This window comes from Necator americanus, chromosome X (genome assembly GCF_031761385.1).
Source record: "Necator americanus strain Aroian chromosome X, whole genome shotgun sequence".
NCBI classification, from domain to species: Eukaryota; Metazoa; Nematoda; class Chromadorea; order Rhabditida; family Ancylostomatidae; genus Necator; species Necator americanus.
Window position 1 is genome coordinate 35,315,309 of NC_087376.1, and position 17,767 is coordinate 35,333,075.

Here is a 17,767-nt window from a genome sequence, read left to right on the forward strand (position 1 = left end):
CATTTGCATATTGTGGAAAGTCTATTTGTGGTACTTTTGGAATTATGATACTGTACCATGTTTTCTACAAAAAAAAACCGCAAGTTCCGACGCTAATGCGAACATTTCTGAGGCGCACATGATGTCAACAATAGCAATCTTATTCTCGAAAGGATAAACGTGTACTGGGTTGATTAATGCGCCATGGAAATGTACCTACACATTCTGCTTCATTCAGAATCGTTTGAGGTTCATGAACACTTGTGCAGCCTATACAGTTATATAGAATAGTATAGTGTAGTACTATACTATACTATATTATATAACTGCATAGGTACATTTATTATATAAATATATATGTACTAATTGTTATACAGGCTGACTAAAAAGTGGCTAAAGTAAGTCGTCTTCGCGTCTTTGGTCATATGTTAAAGAGAGCGGCAGATCGTCTTGTTCAACGAGTTCTGAGGAGTTTGCCGGGTTCGAGCTGGAAGAAGCCACTTGGCCGAAAACGAAAGTTCTAACTGAGGTGGTGAAAGCGGACCTGAGGACACTCGGCTCAGATAGGCAGTTCAGGGGAGACGTAAGGCTTCGCAGAATTCTGTGCAAGCTCTCGCAGAAGATCGGGAAGGTTGGGCAGAGCTGTGTTCAAGACAGATTGCCCGCATCTTCGCCGAGGTGTGACGGCACACCTCGGAGAAGATGCGGGCAATCGCGTCAGCCGATGATATCAGCTCGCCGATTAAGCCAAATAAGCCAAGTATCCAACTATTTAAAGTTTGGAATTTTTCTTCTCCAATCAATACAATTCGTGGATCACAAAGTACCTCCGGCTAGCCATGACTTTTGTGTCAATTGTATTGTGTTGACTTTTGTGTTGAACGATTCCTTTCGTTTTTCTCCTGCAAATATCTTGCATAAGAATTAAATGCTGCCCCAATTTTAAAGTATACTTCATACGCCCGCAATACGTAATACGTGATGATGGAGGAAGGGCATATCACACGTAGCTGCGGCATATTTTGCACCTTCTCTAGAAATCTTACAAAGATAGGATATTAGCAGAGATTTCAGGGAATATCTTGACAATTTTCCTATCTTTTTTACTCCTTCGCGAACTAGAACACAATAATTTAATATTTATAACAAAAACACCAACAAACAGATAAATAGGAATGAAAGATGTGTACTTTTGGATGAGTTACAAAAATCTCGCCCAGAACATAGGCACAACTTTTCGCCGGTGGCAAGCTCAGTTCGACAACCTTCCGGGTGATAGGCGTGAACGAGGGAGTCGTGCGGTAAGCACGTCATCGCTGTCGTAACGCCACGAGTCGGGTGTTGCCTTAACTCTAGGATTTAAAGAGGCAGAAAAGAAATAAATCAAAAGAAAAGGTAAAACAGAAACAAAATTCTTCAAAAAAAGTGGAATACATAGAATAGGCAAGGTGATGGAAAATAATGGAGTCTTAGAAAACAGATTGGCACGACTTCGAAAGAATCGTCTTTTGCTATCAAGTGCGGCATCAAATCTGTGGAAACAATCGAAGCGAGCTGTATAAATTTGATGCTCAATTACTTATTTTCGAAAAATTTCCTTTGATTTAGACAGAAACAATCATTTTTGTTGAAAACCCGAATACAAGAATCCTTTCTTCTCATTATACATTTTAGAAGCTTCGGAACTCAACGTTAAAGGTAGCATAGGTTTGAAAGATCTCAATTTATGTGTTTTACTATGTTGAACACGATCCAATCAAACGAGTGTCCGTCGAACAAACAAATATAAGTAGTGGGGTCTATATGAGATTTTACACTATGCTTTTCTCCGCAATGCTGTTACGTTTTTTCACTGAATCAGTTACCGTATTCTGACCACAGGACACGACCTCTTATGTGTTTGCGGTAATTAGAGTATTGTGTGCATTTGCTTTCACCGAAAGTTCCTTACTAAAACTGATTCTGGTACATTCTCTACAACTCGCTGTTGATTAATTTTATCTGATTTGGGAATAATTTAGTAGTCAATAAGTAATTTAATGTAATCTGTTGGCTTCGCGAACAACAAATCCAACGTCCCATGGTCCTGGTTGTGACAACATTAAGATGGAATGTTCTTGAGATTTCAGAGCACATTGTGTCCGGGTGGATTTCACGTATACTTGTCCTAACAATGTTTTTTCATCTCAAGAGTATCAATATCATTTCGATGGCTTTGATGCTTGGACGGGTTCTGAGCCTCCACATCTGTAAAAATCCCTAAACCAATGTTGGGTTCTTCCTCTAAATCTTGATCTGGGAAAATCTCCACGTTCAAAATTGTTGTGGTCTTAGTATAATTTTCCTTTATTTTAAATGTGTATGTGTTTCCTAAGAAACTAGCCTTCGGCAGAAAATAATTGTAAAAAAGAAAATATGTTTAATACAGCTGCAACGGTTTCATCTGAGGCTCAAGGGCGCATAAACATGGCTAACCACATTGCTCAATCCAATGGGTACCCAGCAAAGGTTTCCCATTCAAATCGGAGCCAAGCAACTGAGAGACGGTGCCACAGGGTAGAACAAACAACAAAGATCCCTTTCTGCCTTCCTTTTATGTCGGATGACATGAGCAATGCAGTACGAGCAAGCTTGCGACAGGCGGGTCTGCAGGATTCAGTCAGAATAGTGGACGTACCACCTGTGAACCTGAAGCAGCAGCTAGTCCGCAATCGCGCCTATGACAGACTTTATGAGACACCTAATTGCATCGTTTGTTCAAACGGGAGGCAGGATGACTGCGTGGTATCGAGAGTTATCTATCTAATAACCTGTCAGTTATGTGGGCTGTGTACATTGGCGAAACAGGAAGATCACTATGTACCCGCGTCAAGGAGCACCTAGACGGACTCGTAAAATCAAAAACATCATCCCCTTTAGGTGCTCATCGCAGACAGTTTCATGACAACACCTCTTTCAAGATAGCTGTCACGATCTTAGCACGCGAATCAGACGTTCTGGCACGAAAAACATTGGAAGCGTTTTATATCACGGCCAAAAGTCCAATCATGAATCGTATAGAAGAAAAGAAATGCATCGCTGTGACCAACGAGTTGGCGCCATATCAAGACCTTTGCGGGTTTTGATCTACGGGGTCAGAGGCGGGGGCATCGTTACTAGTGCGGTGAGCGCTATGGTGGTCTGCTTTTCTAGCGTTGCATTTGAATAATCTGTTTGCTAAGTCATATCTTGTGGGATGACGAGGCGTTTGAGAGAGTAGATTGCACGTGTCTTTGATTTCTCCAGGCTCTGAAGAAGGCGACGACGCCGAAACGTTAGCCAGAATAAAGAGCAATAACAATCTTGGTTCTGCTTAAAAAGTAGTACACAATTATAGAAACCTTGTCGATACTACAAAATATGTATGCTGACGAGCGGGCTACATTCGCCTACACACAGTCTATCGTGCATGTGCGGCGAAATCACAAGAGAATCAATTACTTCCAAGTTGGGAAGAAAAATTCATGAGTACTTCATAAAAACGGCTCGAAATTAAGCTCAGAGGATTTCGCAACTACACTTGATTAGATCCAACAGGATAAGATTTGGCTTAACGACTTGTTTTTTTCAAACTCTTCAAATATTCAAAAAAGAACGGCAATTGGAGTCGAGTCAACTCCTTTAAAATGGCATTTTAAAGATTTTTAGGGACGTTTTGTATTTCAGAAACACGTTGACATGAAACTGGCATTTGCCTATTGAACTTCATAAGAAGTACATGCATTTTTGAGAAATGTGCCCCACCTCTGGACACGAAGGCAGGCAGCACCTTCACAAAAAGAGCACGTTGCGTCGCAGTCGTTACCATCCACGCACCACAACGAAAAGGCTGGAAAGAAGAAAATGAATAGGAAACTCATGCATGCTTCTTCGTAGGATCTCTTCAGATGATTTTTGGATAGTCTACCGTTTTTGTGAAGGTCACTAGTTTTATTCTGAACGAAAAATTGTGTGCAGTTCTTTATATCGTAAAAAAATTCTTAAGATGTGATTAAAAATGTTCCTTAGTTTTCATGGCGAAGCAAAAAAACATCTTTGAGGAAATTTTATATACTCCCTTATTTATTTGGGTTATCGCATTTTTTTAAGACAAACGATATGAAAACAAACTGTATATACATAGTTTAAGGTCGCTCTGTGAACGAACAGAATAGGTGTGAAGTCGCTTCTTTGAAGACAGTACCTGGACTATCTGGACTACGAAGAAATTTGAATTCTTCTGTACCTCTTCCCTGTATATGCACAGGCATTTAAAATCCTGTCTGATCCTCGATTATGAAATCGCGTAGGAAAGTGGAAACATATATACAATAAAAAATCATCAGCGATTCCGACTGGAACTACATAACTTAAATGCGCTCGCATGAAGTTGAAAAAGAGGATATTTCAAAGTTCAACGCTGCTAAGCTAAGAGAGCTACGCTTGGGGATGGGTATCGAATTTTTAGAAGGGTTAATAAATAAAGAAAAAAGAAAAAATAAAGAATATTCCTAACAAGACTTTAACATCCTTCCACTTTAAATTTGTATTAACTCCTAGAGGCTCCAAATCAATATCCACAACGGAAAGCGTACAAAACAGTGTGGAGGTCGAAATATTAGAACTTACTTTTGGATATCATAATGAGAAGAATGATGGCGAGTTTCATCGGAGCATCGCAGCCGGATATTGTCCGACCAGGAGGCCAACGTCGTCGGCAATACTCAAAAGGTGAATTGGCAGTTACTGGAAATAATTAAATTCGAATAGGTGGTTGAGAGCATTGTCAATTTAATTATGCCGGGATTAACGAAAAGAGTAACAGATTTCGTTAAGAGGACACGCGTTATCTGCCTTATACAGGGCGCGCCATAAATATGATCACATTCTTCGTGCGTCGTTTTTTCTTCAAGCAAACGTTTCGATCCTTCGTTCATTTCATCATGTGGAGGACGGTCAGTAGATCAAATTATTTTTGGACCTCCCAACGTCCGTTGCCAGTTTTTATGTTCATGGAAATATTTCTCAAGTAGAACCTATGAATTAATTTTAGATCGTATGTGGTCAAGAAGAGCCGACAGAGGTCTTTTCTCAGCATATCAAATATTTATCAACTTCCACATCGAAATGCATAGAAGATGCATAATTTGCAAGCAACATCACTCATATCCCGAACACCCTTCCTAGTCCTACCCTAAGCGTCTGAAGGCTGTTGGTAGGGCCAAGGAAGGTAATGTTTAATAAAAACTTCTCTTGTTAATTAGATTATTTATGAATTATTACTCCATTTTGTTGTTTCCTGAACAATTTCGGATAAATAGTTTGCCTTTTGTCGACTGACCATATTCATGGAGCTTACAGGTTGCATAATGCAATACTTGGAGGTGATCGATGTCCAATGCATTGCTTACGACTGTTTCCCAAACGAGGTAAAGAAGTGTATGGAAAATGCTTTAACGATAAAAAGTGACTAATTTTTCTATGTAATTTTTACGAGGATTGAACAGAGAAGAGTTAAAAGATGTATGAAGTTAAGATAGCAACTCCTCATACAGAAACACAATGGCAAAGAGGTGAAAAGCACTATAAATGCAAAGACTTAGAATTGAAAATGAGAAGTGAAGAAAGGAAAATTCATTTCTGTCAGAACAAAGAAAGGTGTTCCCTGAGAAATTTGAGGACTGTGCAATGTCAAAAAAAAATTATAGCTTCGGTGAACAGTGGAATGCGCAGTTTTTCTCCATAATTTCAACTCATGAGAGAAGAAGAAAATGAAGAAGTGCACGAAGTTCAAGGAGACGTTGTTCGACAGCAATATTTATTAGGATATAGACAGCATGTAACGATTTTTTTGTGGGCGCTGGAAGTTTTGCATGGAAGATATCTGGATCATGTTTGGACTACAAGCTACCTTCTATCCTCTAATTAAAGAAATGCGAAAATCCAACCAAATTAGTTTGGTTTAGCACTTATACACTAAAATTATTCATAAATAAGTGAAGAAAAATCATTTAAACTTTATGGAGCTTTTCTGATATCAAATATATATCTCATATATACATGCATTGCTTTCAAAGAAATAAGAGCATACAAAGAATGGATGGAGAACATCGTTTTCTTATTCCTGTACTCTTTGTGTGTATGTTGGAGTTAGACTAATTGTGAAGGAAAGACAACGCATTCGTTGAGAAAATTTTCGATCAATACGAAGGCAACATTTTTTCAGTAAATTTTGGGTTATATGCATTAGCAGAGCGAGGTCCAGTAGGATGGAAAAAATTGGCGAAATTAGTGTCCGATCGATGACGTTCCAGAACGTAATAAGGACGTTAGAGTTTCGCCAATAAAACAACAAAAATAAAAGTTTCTCAAGTGTACAAGGACACATTAGCTCTGCCTCAGGTTATCAGCATTTTCGGTGCATGTGCGCCTTTCAGGAGCCTAATGGGTTCCTCTCTCGTACGAATCTGTATATAGCTTTGAAAACTACTACTGAGGATTTTTTTGTCTTGATCGACACACATCTTAGACATTCGTATCTCTTTATTTGTTGAACAAAGGAGAGTTAAGATTGATTAAAGTAAAAAAAAATAAAACTAACTCAACAAAGTGAAAAAATCAATTCTTTGAAAGGCGATGAGTTCATGTTGCTTCTTTAGTTCACCGTACCCTATCCCATCTAGTCACTCCCTAATTTCCTTAAATATCTTTATGACAGACGGCACAAGATCCTCTTCATGCTTGGAAGAGATACGTTATTAAAAGGATAAAGTGTTTCTTGATCGATTTTTTGGGAAGTGCAAACGAATTCAATTTCAACTTAACCCGTAAAAATTTATGACTTCCACCTGTGTGGACCATTCCAGTTTCTTTATTATCTCAGATAACTGTGGCACCAATTTTTCGACACTGCAGTATTTTGTTGGACGGCGTCGAAATATCGAGTGGTCAGGCGTAGTGCTGACCGTTTACCAGTGAGCTACACTTGCGTTCTTGAATACAATAAAACTGTTATTCAATAATGGCTGAAGATCGAACAGGGCGGGCTCGGATATGTTAAAGGACGACACATCCGGGCGAAGAAGACGCGTTGGCCCAAAACATCCGCCGCTCTTTGAGTCACGTAAGTCGAAGTCAATCAAAGTAAGGATAGTCGTTGGAATGGGTAATGTTAAACTAAGACACGGCACAATGGAGGGATGTGCGCAACAATTTTTCTTCAGCTGTCTGGAAGTAGGAATCACAATTTATCTCTCAGTAGCCACACATCGTAACTTTCTTCAGATTCTGCGAGCCAACTCAATATTCGTGAACGTTTCTTAGTTGTTGCATAATCTTAAAACTAAAGAGATATCAAAGTTTCAGCGCACTCATCCTTTTCGGCTTGTCTTCCTTCTTGTTTCATTACCCGTCAGCATTCTGTTTGTTTTCAAGAGGAACACTCTGAAAATATTCAGAGAAGGGCCTGGTGGGAGTAAAACTGCTCGATCCTTTCGTGTTTTTTCAGGTGCATCCAGGCACAGAGAGAAGAAGTAACAGGTAGCGTAGGAAAAAGCTACGCCTCAGAACATCGATGAGGGTGTCTGGCGGGGATTCAATGAAATGAGGGAAATGTCAACATTGCTGCATGCATTAGGTCGTATTAAAACTCATCTCCATAACTCGCATAATTCCATTCTGGTGTGTATAACAGATCGATGCAGGGAATCTGCCGACAGGGAAGCACGCACGTGCAGAAGTACAAATCACCCAAAATCTCTGCAAGTATCCAAGAGGACTTTTTGTGGTTTCTTGAAAGAAAAAGTGGTGATGAATGAAAAAAACAAATAGTTGCAGACAACGAAACGCAGCTTTAAGATCAGGCGCCGATGACCGAAATGCATTCTCAGAGTCGTAAAACTTTCGTAGCTACCAGACGAAAAAGAAAGAATGTAAGAAAAACGACAAAAAATGAGGGAATTTTTGAGAAAGAAGCAATAACACGAAGTAAGTTCCACAAGGAAGCGAAAAGAGATTTTCTCCTTCTTCGTGCAAAGCACGGAACAGCGTTGGGCTATATGCTCCGCTGTAGGGAACTTAATTCTTAGTTATGAGTGATATGTTCAGCGTATGACACTATCGTGAGACACCCAAGCGCACATCGAAAAAGTACACGAAAGGAAAGAGAACTGTCATGGAAATGACTCCCATCCATTTCACTTTCAGAGAATTTCAACACTGGGTGCACTGTGACTTCCGCCCTACTGCGCCACGTTTCGTCGTGCGCATCTTCACTCATTTCCTTTTGCAGATGACACTGTGAGGAAATGAGAGATACTCTCATCTGTCGCCGAGCCTAAATAGCCAAACCCAACAAAATATTGCGTCTAGTAGCTCCGCCCACAAAACTATATCTACTCGTTCGGATAGGGACAGGTGAAAAATCATGATCAATGATGTAGTAAATCATATCCATAACATTCACAGCTGGATGGAAGGAGACAGTTCTTTCTCAGGTTTCTCTTCGAGGTTGTACATGACTTTTCAGTGACCTGCGTTTAATTTTTGTAAGTTTTCGGTTGTTATCATTAGTAATCAATGTGGTTGACGAGAACCACGGCATAAGTGAAAGCCACGTTCCAGCAAAGAATTCGAACAATAAAACAATAATTGATTACTATTAATAAAAGTAAAATCATAGCAGAAACTGAAAAGTTGTTGTTCTTCATGATTCAGGTGAAGCTAATTGGTGGCTATATATAGGTCTTGCTGAAATTCTAATTTGTATGCAGTGATGAGTCCATGCTAAAACCGTTCTTTCTTCTCTGCGCCGCTTCTTCGCTTAATGGCCCATGTTCGTTTCGTAGAAGCAATGAAACGGTTGCATACACGAGGGCTGTGTGATAACTCGACTGAATTGCGTAAAAAGTTAATCGATTTAGGTGTGCTTTTCGCATAACGTGGAATTTAACAGAACGAGTTCTCAGCAACCACAACATTCCCGTGTTATTTTCGAAAAAATTCCCGCATACTTCTTGAAACTATGTAGTCCCTGGTATTCCCGAATGGGAAGATTTTGGCACTTTCAAACCTCATGTGGTTTCTACCGCCTATTTCTAGCGCCAGTAATTACGCCGGTGGCGGGCACAATTGCCAACGTTTACGGAACAATGCAGAATAGGCGAAAGCAGGTGTCTAGTAGAGTAGTATGTAGTAGGAAGAACAACAGGAGGTCACAAACATGAAAAGTAACGCTCAGTGCTCAGTATGGATGCCACAGAGCAATAAATTCATTGATGATCGGATAAAAAACCTTCAAAAGTAATTTCGCGTGTTCTTCAACTACATTGTAAATTATATAGAGAATCAATACAGAGTCTTCGGAATGTCTCAAGAGACACACGTTGCTTCTTACGCATGCGTTGCTATAGAACACTGACTACTAATAATTATGATTGAATTCGACATCAATAATTATGGATTGAACTACTGATCAATAATTGGGGAAATGTTATCGAGGAGAGCTTATCGTTTCTATTTTGAATCAAGAACAGGAGTGAAGAAATTGACAAGGGGTTTAACGATTCCAAGTTCAAATATGGACAATTAACCGAGTGCAACCTGAAAATCGAAATCTTTGCTTTCGAAACCGAGAGAAATGCAGAATTAAAATAAGCGTCTGGATGGTGACCAGCAAATGAGCACGAGGCTTACTGATGGTTCCAACGTGTAATTGCTGTGTAGGCTGTACTCCGGAACGTGATCCTACGCAAGAATGAAGAAAACGAGTGATTATCATGGTTCCTCTGGCACTGAGAAATCTCGCCTTTTTTGGCTCATGTATTTTTCAGCTGTTGACATACGTCAGGTGGTCTTCACGGAATAAATGCACAGGTCCTGGAGGGTATTCTACCTACGTCTCAGTAAACATATAGGAATATATGGAGCACTTACTGGTGATCAATTCACAAAAATTCCAGAAATCGATACTAGTATTCTAAACCCAAACAGAAAAAAATCACATTACATTTACACACATTACTACATTTATTTGCAGTAAATCAGGACGGATAAGTGTAACGGTAAAACCTTATCGTACGTTTTTGTGGTCAATGGTTCAATGCCTCCTTGATGCTGGCCAAACGTTTCACCTCATGAAGGTAAGTAACATTGTACCAGCTTGTTCCGGAGGGTAAAGACACTGGACTGACTGGTCGGTTGGAATCCGCAAGCCGTTGTATAGCCGTATACACGTTCGTAAACGATTTTAGCCTAGTCCGCTATCATTCAGCACACCCAGAAATGCTGAAGGAAAAACTCCATCGTAGGTAACACAGAAGGTGCACAGAACGGAGGCAAAGATTGCATCGCGCAGTCAGGTAAAGACATCGTCTAAATCCTTGCTCACTAAGTCCTTCTAGCCAATCAGACTGTATAGACTATATTACTCGACAGGCACGATTTCCCTCCCAAAGGCACAGCGTCGTGGGCGGCCAGAAAAGACTCCGTTCTCTCTACCCAACATATCTAATGATATGAGTAGAGCAGTACGGGGCTGAAGACGTTAAGCGGGTACTCAGAATGACGAGGGTGTTGTGGAAATACCACCAATAAACTTCAAATGTCGTGGAAATCGACCAAAAGCTAAATCAATAGCTGATCATCACATTGAACATGCTAAGATTCAAAAATATGGACGCAACTATCGTTTCTGAAGGTTATACCTTAATAATTCTGAATTGAAGCCGAATGCGCTGACGCACCTCAAAACGATTGATCAAACCCTCCGCTTTAGCTCATTTTTTAAACATTTCTTAGAAGTAATGAACTCTGGAACTTTAACACTGTTTTCTGTTTTTGTTTGGTTAGGTCTTTTTTTTTATTTTAGACTTGTCATTTCCAGTAATCATAGAGAGGCTCATAGGGAGAGAGAAATTCCTATATTATTGATAGTTATGGATGTAAAAGATTTTCATCTTCCTGTAATTTCTTTAGTAATTGTTTTGCTCGGAAGTCAGTTTTATTTAAAGAAAAATAATCTTTGTGTTGAATACAACCACTCGTAGACTACCGAAGTCCGCAGAAGCGCTGCATGGGTTTTGTTCAACATGGCATTGCTGGAACTCTTGGAAACATCACAGTACAACTAAAAGTAACTCGTATAAAGTACCCTTGATGACAGAAACAGGCCTAAAGACCACCAAGTACCAACTAAAAGGTGACATTCGATCTTTGGAATGAAAACTGAGAGAAGTAGAGATTATCAAGTAATGTACTTCAGAGGAATGCATGAGAGAAAATATGAAAAGAAAAAGAGGAGAAATAAGCGTGTTTAGCAGCATATCATGCTCGTATATCTTTACGTCTCACGTTCGTTCAAGCACCAGAACATGAGTACCGAAGCTGGAGTTCTTCTTGTCAAACGGAAGAGCATAAAGACGTGGCCGAGAAGACGAGAAGAATGGAATTGTGAATGGAACTCGCATGATGGACGTTAGGGGCATTGTGTTGCTAATGAGATGCCCACGTAGGCGAGGAGAAGCTAGCAACAGAAAAAGACCTGTAGTGGTCGGAGGCCGGGAAGGGAGTGAGTGAATTTTATGAAAGAAACGTTCTCTTTGTGAGCTACATAGCTCGCAAATAAATCAATTAGCTTTCGTCCTTGCATTCGAAATGAATTTAGTAGCACTTTCTTTGTTGAATAGCAATCATGTCTCAGTTAATATGAAGCTGGATATCGAATATACTCATGGAAATAGAAATTTAATGCTCTGCTTCTAGACGAGCCCGTGAACAAAAGGCACCGTGGCAGGAGAGTGTGACCTGTCGCTCAGGAGAAGTTGTCCGCTAATAAATTTATGACCCATCGGCGCGTGTCATCTGGACGATATTATTAAGCATTTATGCACGAATTGCTTCGCTTCACGTCCCTCCACACGTAGCACTGATGCGGAACGCAATCGCGTGCTATCGACTATGATCGCATGCTATCGCTCGCGTGTCTCCTGCATAAGTTCTGCGCCAGTAATATTAAACGGGCGAGTCGTGATTGCAGTGAGTTTCCTGTCTTGTGATTAGCGCTGGTAATCCTTTCGAATACGAATGGAAAGCGAAATAATTAGAGCCAATCGGGAAAAGACGAATAGAGCGGTTGTCGTCAGGAATTGGCCGACAAATGGAGACCTGCAATTAATGCTTCCATTGGCAAGAAAGGCTTAATCGCTATGACCATGTGAACAAATGCTTCGCAATGGTGAAGCTGTGAATTGTACAATAAGAATTCTGTGGCGAAATCTGGTGTCCTGGCAGTGCTCCGGCGACTTGGAGGCGAAGAAAACCCGAAGGTCATTTTCGAGGTGGTTGCGATCATCCAGGTGATGTTGAAGCGATCGGAAGAGGTGATAGTCGCTCGGGGTTAGGTCCGGGCTGGACGGTGGGTGCGGTAGAACTTCCCATCAAAGCTCCAGAATTTTCTGGGAAGTCTTTTTCGCGATGTGAGGACGCGCGTTATCTTGCAGCAGACGAACGTTGTCGAGCTTCGAGTGCTTCTTGCCGATCTTGTCGGCCAGTCTTTGCAGTTGGCGCAGTAGACCTCGGCAGTAACTGTCGTGTTGTTCGGCAACAGTTCGAAACGGTAGATTCCATGAATTCCCCACCAGACGCTCAGCATGACCTTCCCCTCATCGATTTTACCTTTCACGAAAGGATCCGGCATTTCATCGCCAGCGCACCACGCACGTTTGTGGGTGTGGGTGTGGTTGACGTAGAGGACCCATTTTTCATCTCCAGTGACAATGGTGTCCGGCCAGTCGAATCTGCGGCTTCTGGAGAGCAGCTGAGTGCAGATGTTCGGGTGTCTTTGGCGGTTGCCGTTGCTCAACGCATTTGGGAGCCAGTGACCGAGCTTTTCACCATTCCGAGAGATCACAGTCCACTGCTCAGGGTGGACACGGACAGCCAAGACTGGCAGCAAAATGCCGCACACCTTCATATGGATGTTGCTCCGCCAGACTCTTCAGTTAGTCGAACGATATTGCGGTCGGTCGACCAGAGCGAGGCTCATCTTCGAGTTTCTTGTTTCCGGCTTTGAAGCTTTGGAACCAGGCGTGCACAGACCGCTCAGAAGGGGCTTCAGTGCCGAATACTTGACTTAGGTTTCGATGAGCTTGAGCAGCGGGATGGCCAGATTCAAACTCATAAATGAGTACGTGTCGAATATGGGTGGAATGTTAGGCCATTATAGGGTGCAAGGAAGAGGGGGCCAGATATGTTATGTGGATACAACCGGTAATGTCCTTATATAATATATTCAAAACGTGAACTTTCAGCACATCTCAAAAAATCTGTGCTACCGCGAAATTTTCCGCAGATACTTTCCGAACGCCCTAGGAATTTGCTAGTTTCACAACTCCTGACTTTCTTCAACAAAGTACATAAGTAGACGGTGAGCCACAGAAAAACTATCCAAACAGTTCATCCCTTTGGAGATGGAAATTTAACGAAAAAAAAGAAATAAATACAGCAACATCGTTCGAGAACTGAATTTCGATGCAAATGCATTCGACTACGGATATGGTGGGAGTTGAACCCGTAGGCATCGAACCTATATTATACAGTGGTTTGAAAAAAACCAACAGAGAGATTTGAGCGAGCGAGCAATCGGTTGAAACGCGAGAATTTTGATTGAATTCTATTCTTGTTAAAATGTCCACCAGAGTCGAAGCTGTTGGAGATGATTCCTTTCTAATGAAGTTTCGCCAAAATCTCCAGAGAAATTTACCTACACTTCTCTATGAGATCTAATACAACAAAATATTTGTACTCATAAACATGTTCACGTGCAAATATGATTTGATGACATAAGCGAGTACATATATACCTAATACATCAAATAAGAATGTGTTGAGTTTAGAAAAAAAAACTAATGGTTCTGACTATGAATGTTATTTTTTAGAGTCACATATTTATAAATATTGTAGCCTTCCAAGAATTGAACAAAATAAAGGAAAAAGATTTAATCATTTTTTAGTTTTTGATTTACCAAAAGCTCTTTATTTCCGGCACTCCATTTGAAGTTGCTATTATATTCATTATATGTACTGAAACTCTTCGTGTAGAAGGTTGTTATTTTTGTCGTGATCTCGTTGACGGACTGTTATAAATTACGTGCTCAAGCTTCTTATTACATTGCATTGTGATGAAAGTACTACTATTTATGCAATTTTGGTTGGTTCATTCACAAACATATTACACACTCAAACATCTTGAACTACGCTGAAAGTGAAGGCTTCAAGGATTCCTGCAGAATGTTAGTATTTAGCCCGTCTAGGTGTTCTTCGCTACACATAATTTACCGAATCCTTATAGCAGTGTGACCCTTCTTCCAGCCCTACTGGCGCTACATATATATATATATATATATATATATATATATATATATATATATATATATATATATATATATATATATATATATATATATATATATATATATATATATATATATATATATATATATATATATATATATATATATATATAGTTATAGCTCTTCCCTGTCACCTTTTCCATACTTAATCCTTCTTACTTGGAGAGAATCGGGAGTGAACTTTTCTTATATCTCCTCTTGACACTACTTTACTCCTAACCTCCCCCTGTGTCCAAGGATAGAGGCGAGACGGAGATCTATTTAAAGGCTTCACCCCACGAATCTGAGGTAGTGCAGATTTCAGGTGGAGTATTCGTATACAGGATGGGAGACTACGGAGAGGGGGGTGATTCCGTCCATTTCTTCCTAATTGCCGTAAAAAACGGCCCGGAAAATACGGTTTCATTCGTTTTGGCGCACCATTTTGTACAAGAGATTCGATTGGAGCGCGCCAGTCTTGTGCGGCGCCGCATCTTCCGGGCCGTTTTTTACGGCAATTAGCAAGAAATGGACGGAATCACCTCCCTCTCCGTAGTCTCCCATCCCGTATACGAATACTCCACCTGAAATCTGCACCACCTCAAATTCGTGGGGTGATGCCTTTAATCCTAACTTCGACACTGTTGCATATTTGTGACCTATAGAAAAACTTTCTAAATCCAACTCATAAGAGATTTTTGTAAAAGCTGTAGATGTGGTCGGATTTTTTTTTATACACAGAGTGAATCAAAAGTTTATGTATTGATTCGCTGCAATTTCGCAGCATTCTTACTAGTTTCGAAATGAATAAGTGGTAAGATGTCACAAAAATGAGAATCTATCAATTTCAAAATATAGAAGCCACTATCATAAAGATGTGCTTAATTGCATGTATGTAGTGGTAGGAAAGCCCCGGCGCGACGACGTCTGGAAAGAGTGTGCGTTGCGGCAGCGTCGCGCGCTCATCTGGTGGAACAAATTATAGGGCGACTATGTATACATGGGATAACTGGCGTATTTTTATAAGTTCATGTGAAATAAGAAAGTGGATGAGACAAGTAATGAATGTCTATCCCCTTCTATCGAATATAACTTGATTGCAGTGTGAATTGAATCGGACATACGTGGAAATGAGGGCTGCGTGGAACTTTTTGTATCCAAAAATGCAGCATTAAAAATCCTATAAATTTCTGGGACTCGTCACATGTCTAGACTAAAATTAACCCCACTTTAAGCAACTTGAACAAGCTTGCTTAGGTTTCCATGGGGTTCTTTATTTCAAAATTCTTTTTAAACCGAACCTTTGAAGAGTGCACTGTTGCATACGCAATCAAGATAATAATTTGTGCCGCTTTTACAGACAGCTTCAATTCAATCTTTGGTATAAGGAACAAAAGAAGAAACTCTCGCATTGTTAAATTATGTAGAGCATAGGAGTTAGCAGAAGAAAGTATGAATATGCTTGATTTACGTGGGTGTTACAAGCGAGGAGAAAGAAAAGGAGTTTCCAAGTTCCGTAGTTTCCTAATTATTCTCTTTTGCGCAGAGCAACATGGAAACTAAGAAATTATCCACAATTCAATTACAACGCAGAAATGGATTGGCGAGCCACGCCTCGACGCTGTACTTGACATGCTGCGTGCGACAAGCAGTTCACAGAAAAAGGATGACCGCTAGGTTCGGTGATTTTGTTTGCCTATTTATTTTTGAATTACCTGGCTCGTTGCATACTGTTTCAATTCGAACATTACATTGCACTAATAGTGTTTCGATGTAGTTGTTTTTTTTCGGAAGAAATATCAAATAGTTTACACCTTGGGAGCATTCTTGAGAAGGAAAAAAGCTATACCGAAGATGACAATGGGCAATGGTATCGATGAGGAAGTGTTGTTGAAATTTGATGAAGTCTTTGGAGAACCTGGTGAACGTGAAAAAACAATGATCAAAATGGAAAATCAAATAATAGAAGAAAAACGGTAGAACGGCCAGGATAAACGGAAAAAAATGGAAGGTTGCGGAAGCTAGTGCACTGCATTGTCCCGCAAATTGAAATATCACCAAATAAGAAGTAAAGCAACGGTTTCTTTTTCTAGTGTATCGCAATTTACGAAGAAAAAATTCAAATAGAATACCTACGGAAAAACCTCTTCAAATATTTTAGGTCGGTCTGCGTGCATGCAAGACCAGCTGGGCAGGGAAACAGTTACTGCGACTACTGATAAGATTTGTGTGCACAATTTTGTGTTTGAGCACATATATGATCACTTTGCAGAACGATGGACGCAAATACTACTGTATCTAATACATATGCAGCGAGGAATTATATACGAAGGTCCAGAAGATTTTTAGCGAGCGCACTCGCTCTGAAAAAGCCAAGATAAAAACTTATATATAAAATTATCAAAGCATTCCGCGTTCTCTTGAACGTCAACGTTATTATAAATGTTTTTTTTGAGATTTCCACTTGATATCAATTCGAGAGTGGTACTGACATTTCTAGGAAACCTGGAAACACGCATTCTGTCTATGGAAAAAATCACTTGTAACGCACTAGTCTCCACTACTTTCGAGAATTTTCTGATAGGCCGGCCTCTTGAACTATCGCTCGCATTCAATTTCTTAATAAGAGTTCAGGATACAGCACAATCCTAAGCGGTCCCTACAGCTTTTGCGGGATCAGCGACATCAAATCGTTCCCCAATGATCATCAAGCCTTTCATTCAGACTGGAGACTGTAAACTGGTGCCAGATTTGCGTGAGAGGACCAAAATACAGGCTTGGTTTTGGTAACTGAAAGGCTTGACACTTCGCTTCACCCTTGCAGGCAATCGCGTGTGTGCTATGCTCTCGTATGTCAAATACGCGCCCATTTACCTTTACGGCTATGAATTGAAGTCAGCGGCGTTCGCGAATCCTAAAAGGACTGCTCGAAGTCGGGATTATTACCCGTTATCCTTTGGGTGGCTCCAACGTTCCATTTTATTTGTGTGTATTTTAAGCCTTTTTCAGTTTAGCCTAATTGAAAATTGATACACGTACGCAAAAATGCATGTTTGCAAATTTTTGATGCAGACTTAACTGAGAATGCAGAATAAATGCATTTTTAGCTACTAATAAGCGTTTTTTGGGGGATATTGGTGCTTGGATATTCGCATGTTTTCTGTGCGCAACGCACCTCTGAAATCGGAGATCCCATGCCAATCCTAGCATCTACAATTGGCCAAATAAATACGAATGAACCAGACTATATCCTTTCCCTCTCATCTCACCAAGCAAGAACAGCAACAGCCGGAGCGGCTCTTCGAGAGAGTTTTCTTCTGAGCCAATCGACAAATAATAAAAATAAAACAAAAATAAAATACTTCCTCTACAGTGACGCAGTTA

The 17,767-nt window shown here is 40.3% G+C and overlaps 4 protein-coding genes across 5 annotated transcripts; 2 read left to right on the forward strand and 2 right to left on the reverse strand.

The window, feature by feature from the left end:
* Positions 1-372: 372 nt before the first annotated feature.
* On the reverse strand, positions 373-11,462 carry RB195_026423 (uncharacterized protein; the record flags this gene model as incomplete). Of its 2 annotated transcripts, XM_064214973.1 has the most annotated exons (5): positions 373-466; positions 1,214-1,324; positions 3,763-3,847; positions 4,627-4,743; positions 11,375-11,462. In XM_064214973.1, 5 exons carry the CDS (start codon positions 11,460-11,462, stop codon positions 373-375), a joined length of 495 nt encoding a protein of 164 aa, XP_064070853.1. The 2 variants fall into 2 exon arrangements, with proteins under 2 accessions (XP_064070853.1, XP_064070854.1); XM_064214972.1 differs by lacking the exons at positions 373-466; positions 11,375-11,462 and having other exon boundaries at positions 1,120-1,324; positions 4,627-4,666.
* RB195_026424 (uncharacterized protein) lies at positions 11,461-13,066 on the forward strand (the record flags this gene model as incomplete). The annotated part of the gene is made up of 2 exons (XM_064214974.1): positions 11,461-11,563; positions 12,255-13,066. The coding sequence occupies 2 exons, from the start codon at positions 11,461-11,463 to the stop codon at positions 13,064-13,066; spliced, it is 915 nt and encodes a 304-aa protein (XP_064070855.1).
* RB195_026425 (uncharacterized protein) lies at positions 12,392-12,967 on the reverse strand (the record flags this gene model as incomplete). The annotated part of the gene is made up of 1 exon (XM_064214975.1): positions 12,392-12,967. The coding sequence occupies one exon, from the start codon at positions 12,965-12,967 to the stop codon at positions 12,392-12,394; it is 576 nt and encodes a 191-aa protein (XP_064070856.1).
* On the forward strand, positions 12,620-13,066 carry RB195_026426 (uncharacterized protein; the record flags this gene model as incomplete). The annotated part of the gene is made up of 1 exon (XM_064214976.1): positions 12,620-13,066. The coding sequence occupies one exon, from the start codon at positions 12,620-12,622 to the stop codon at positions 13,064-13,066; it is 447 nt and encodes a 148-aa protein (XP_064070857.1).
* Positions 13,067-17,767: the final 4,701 nt, after the last annotated feature.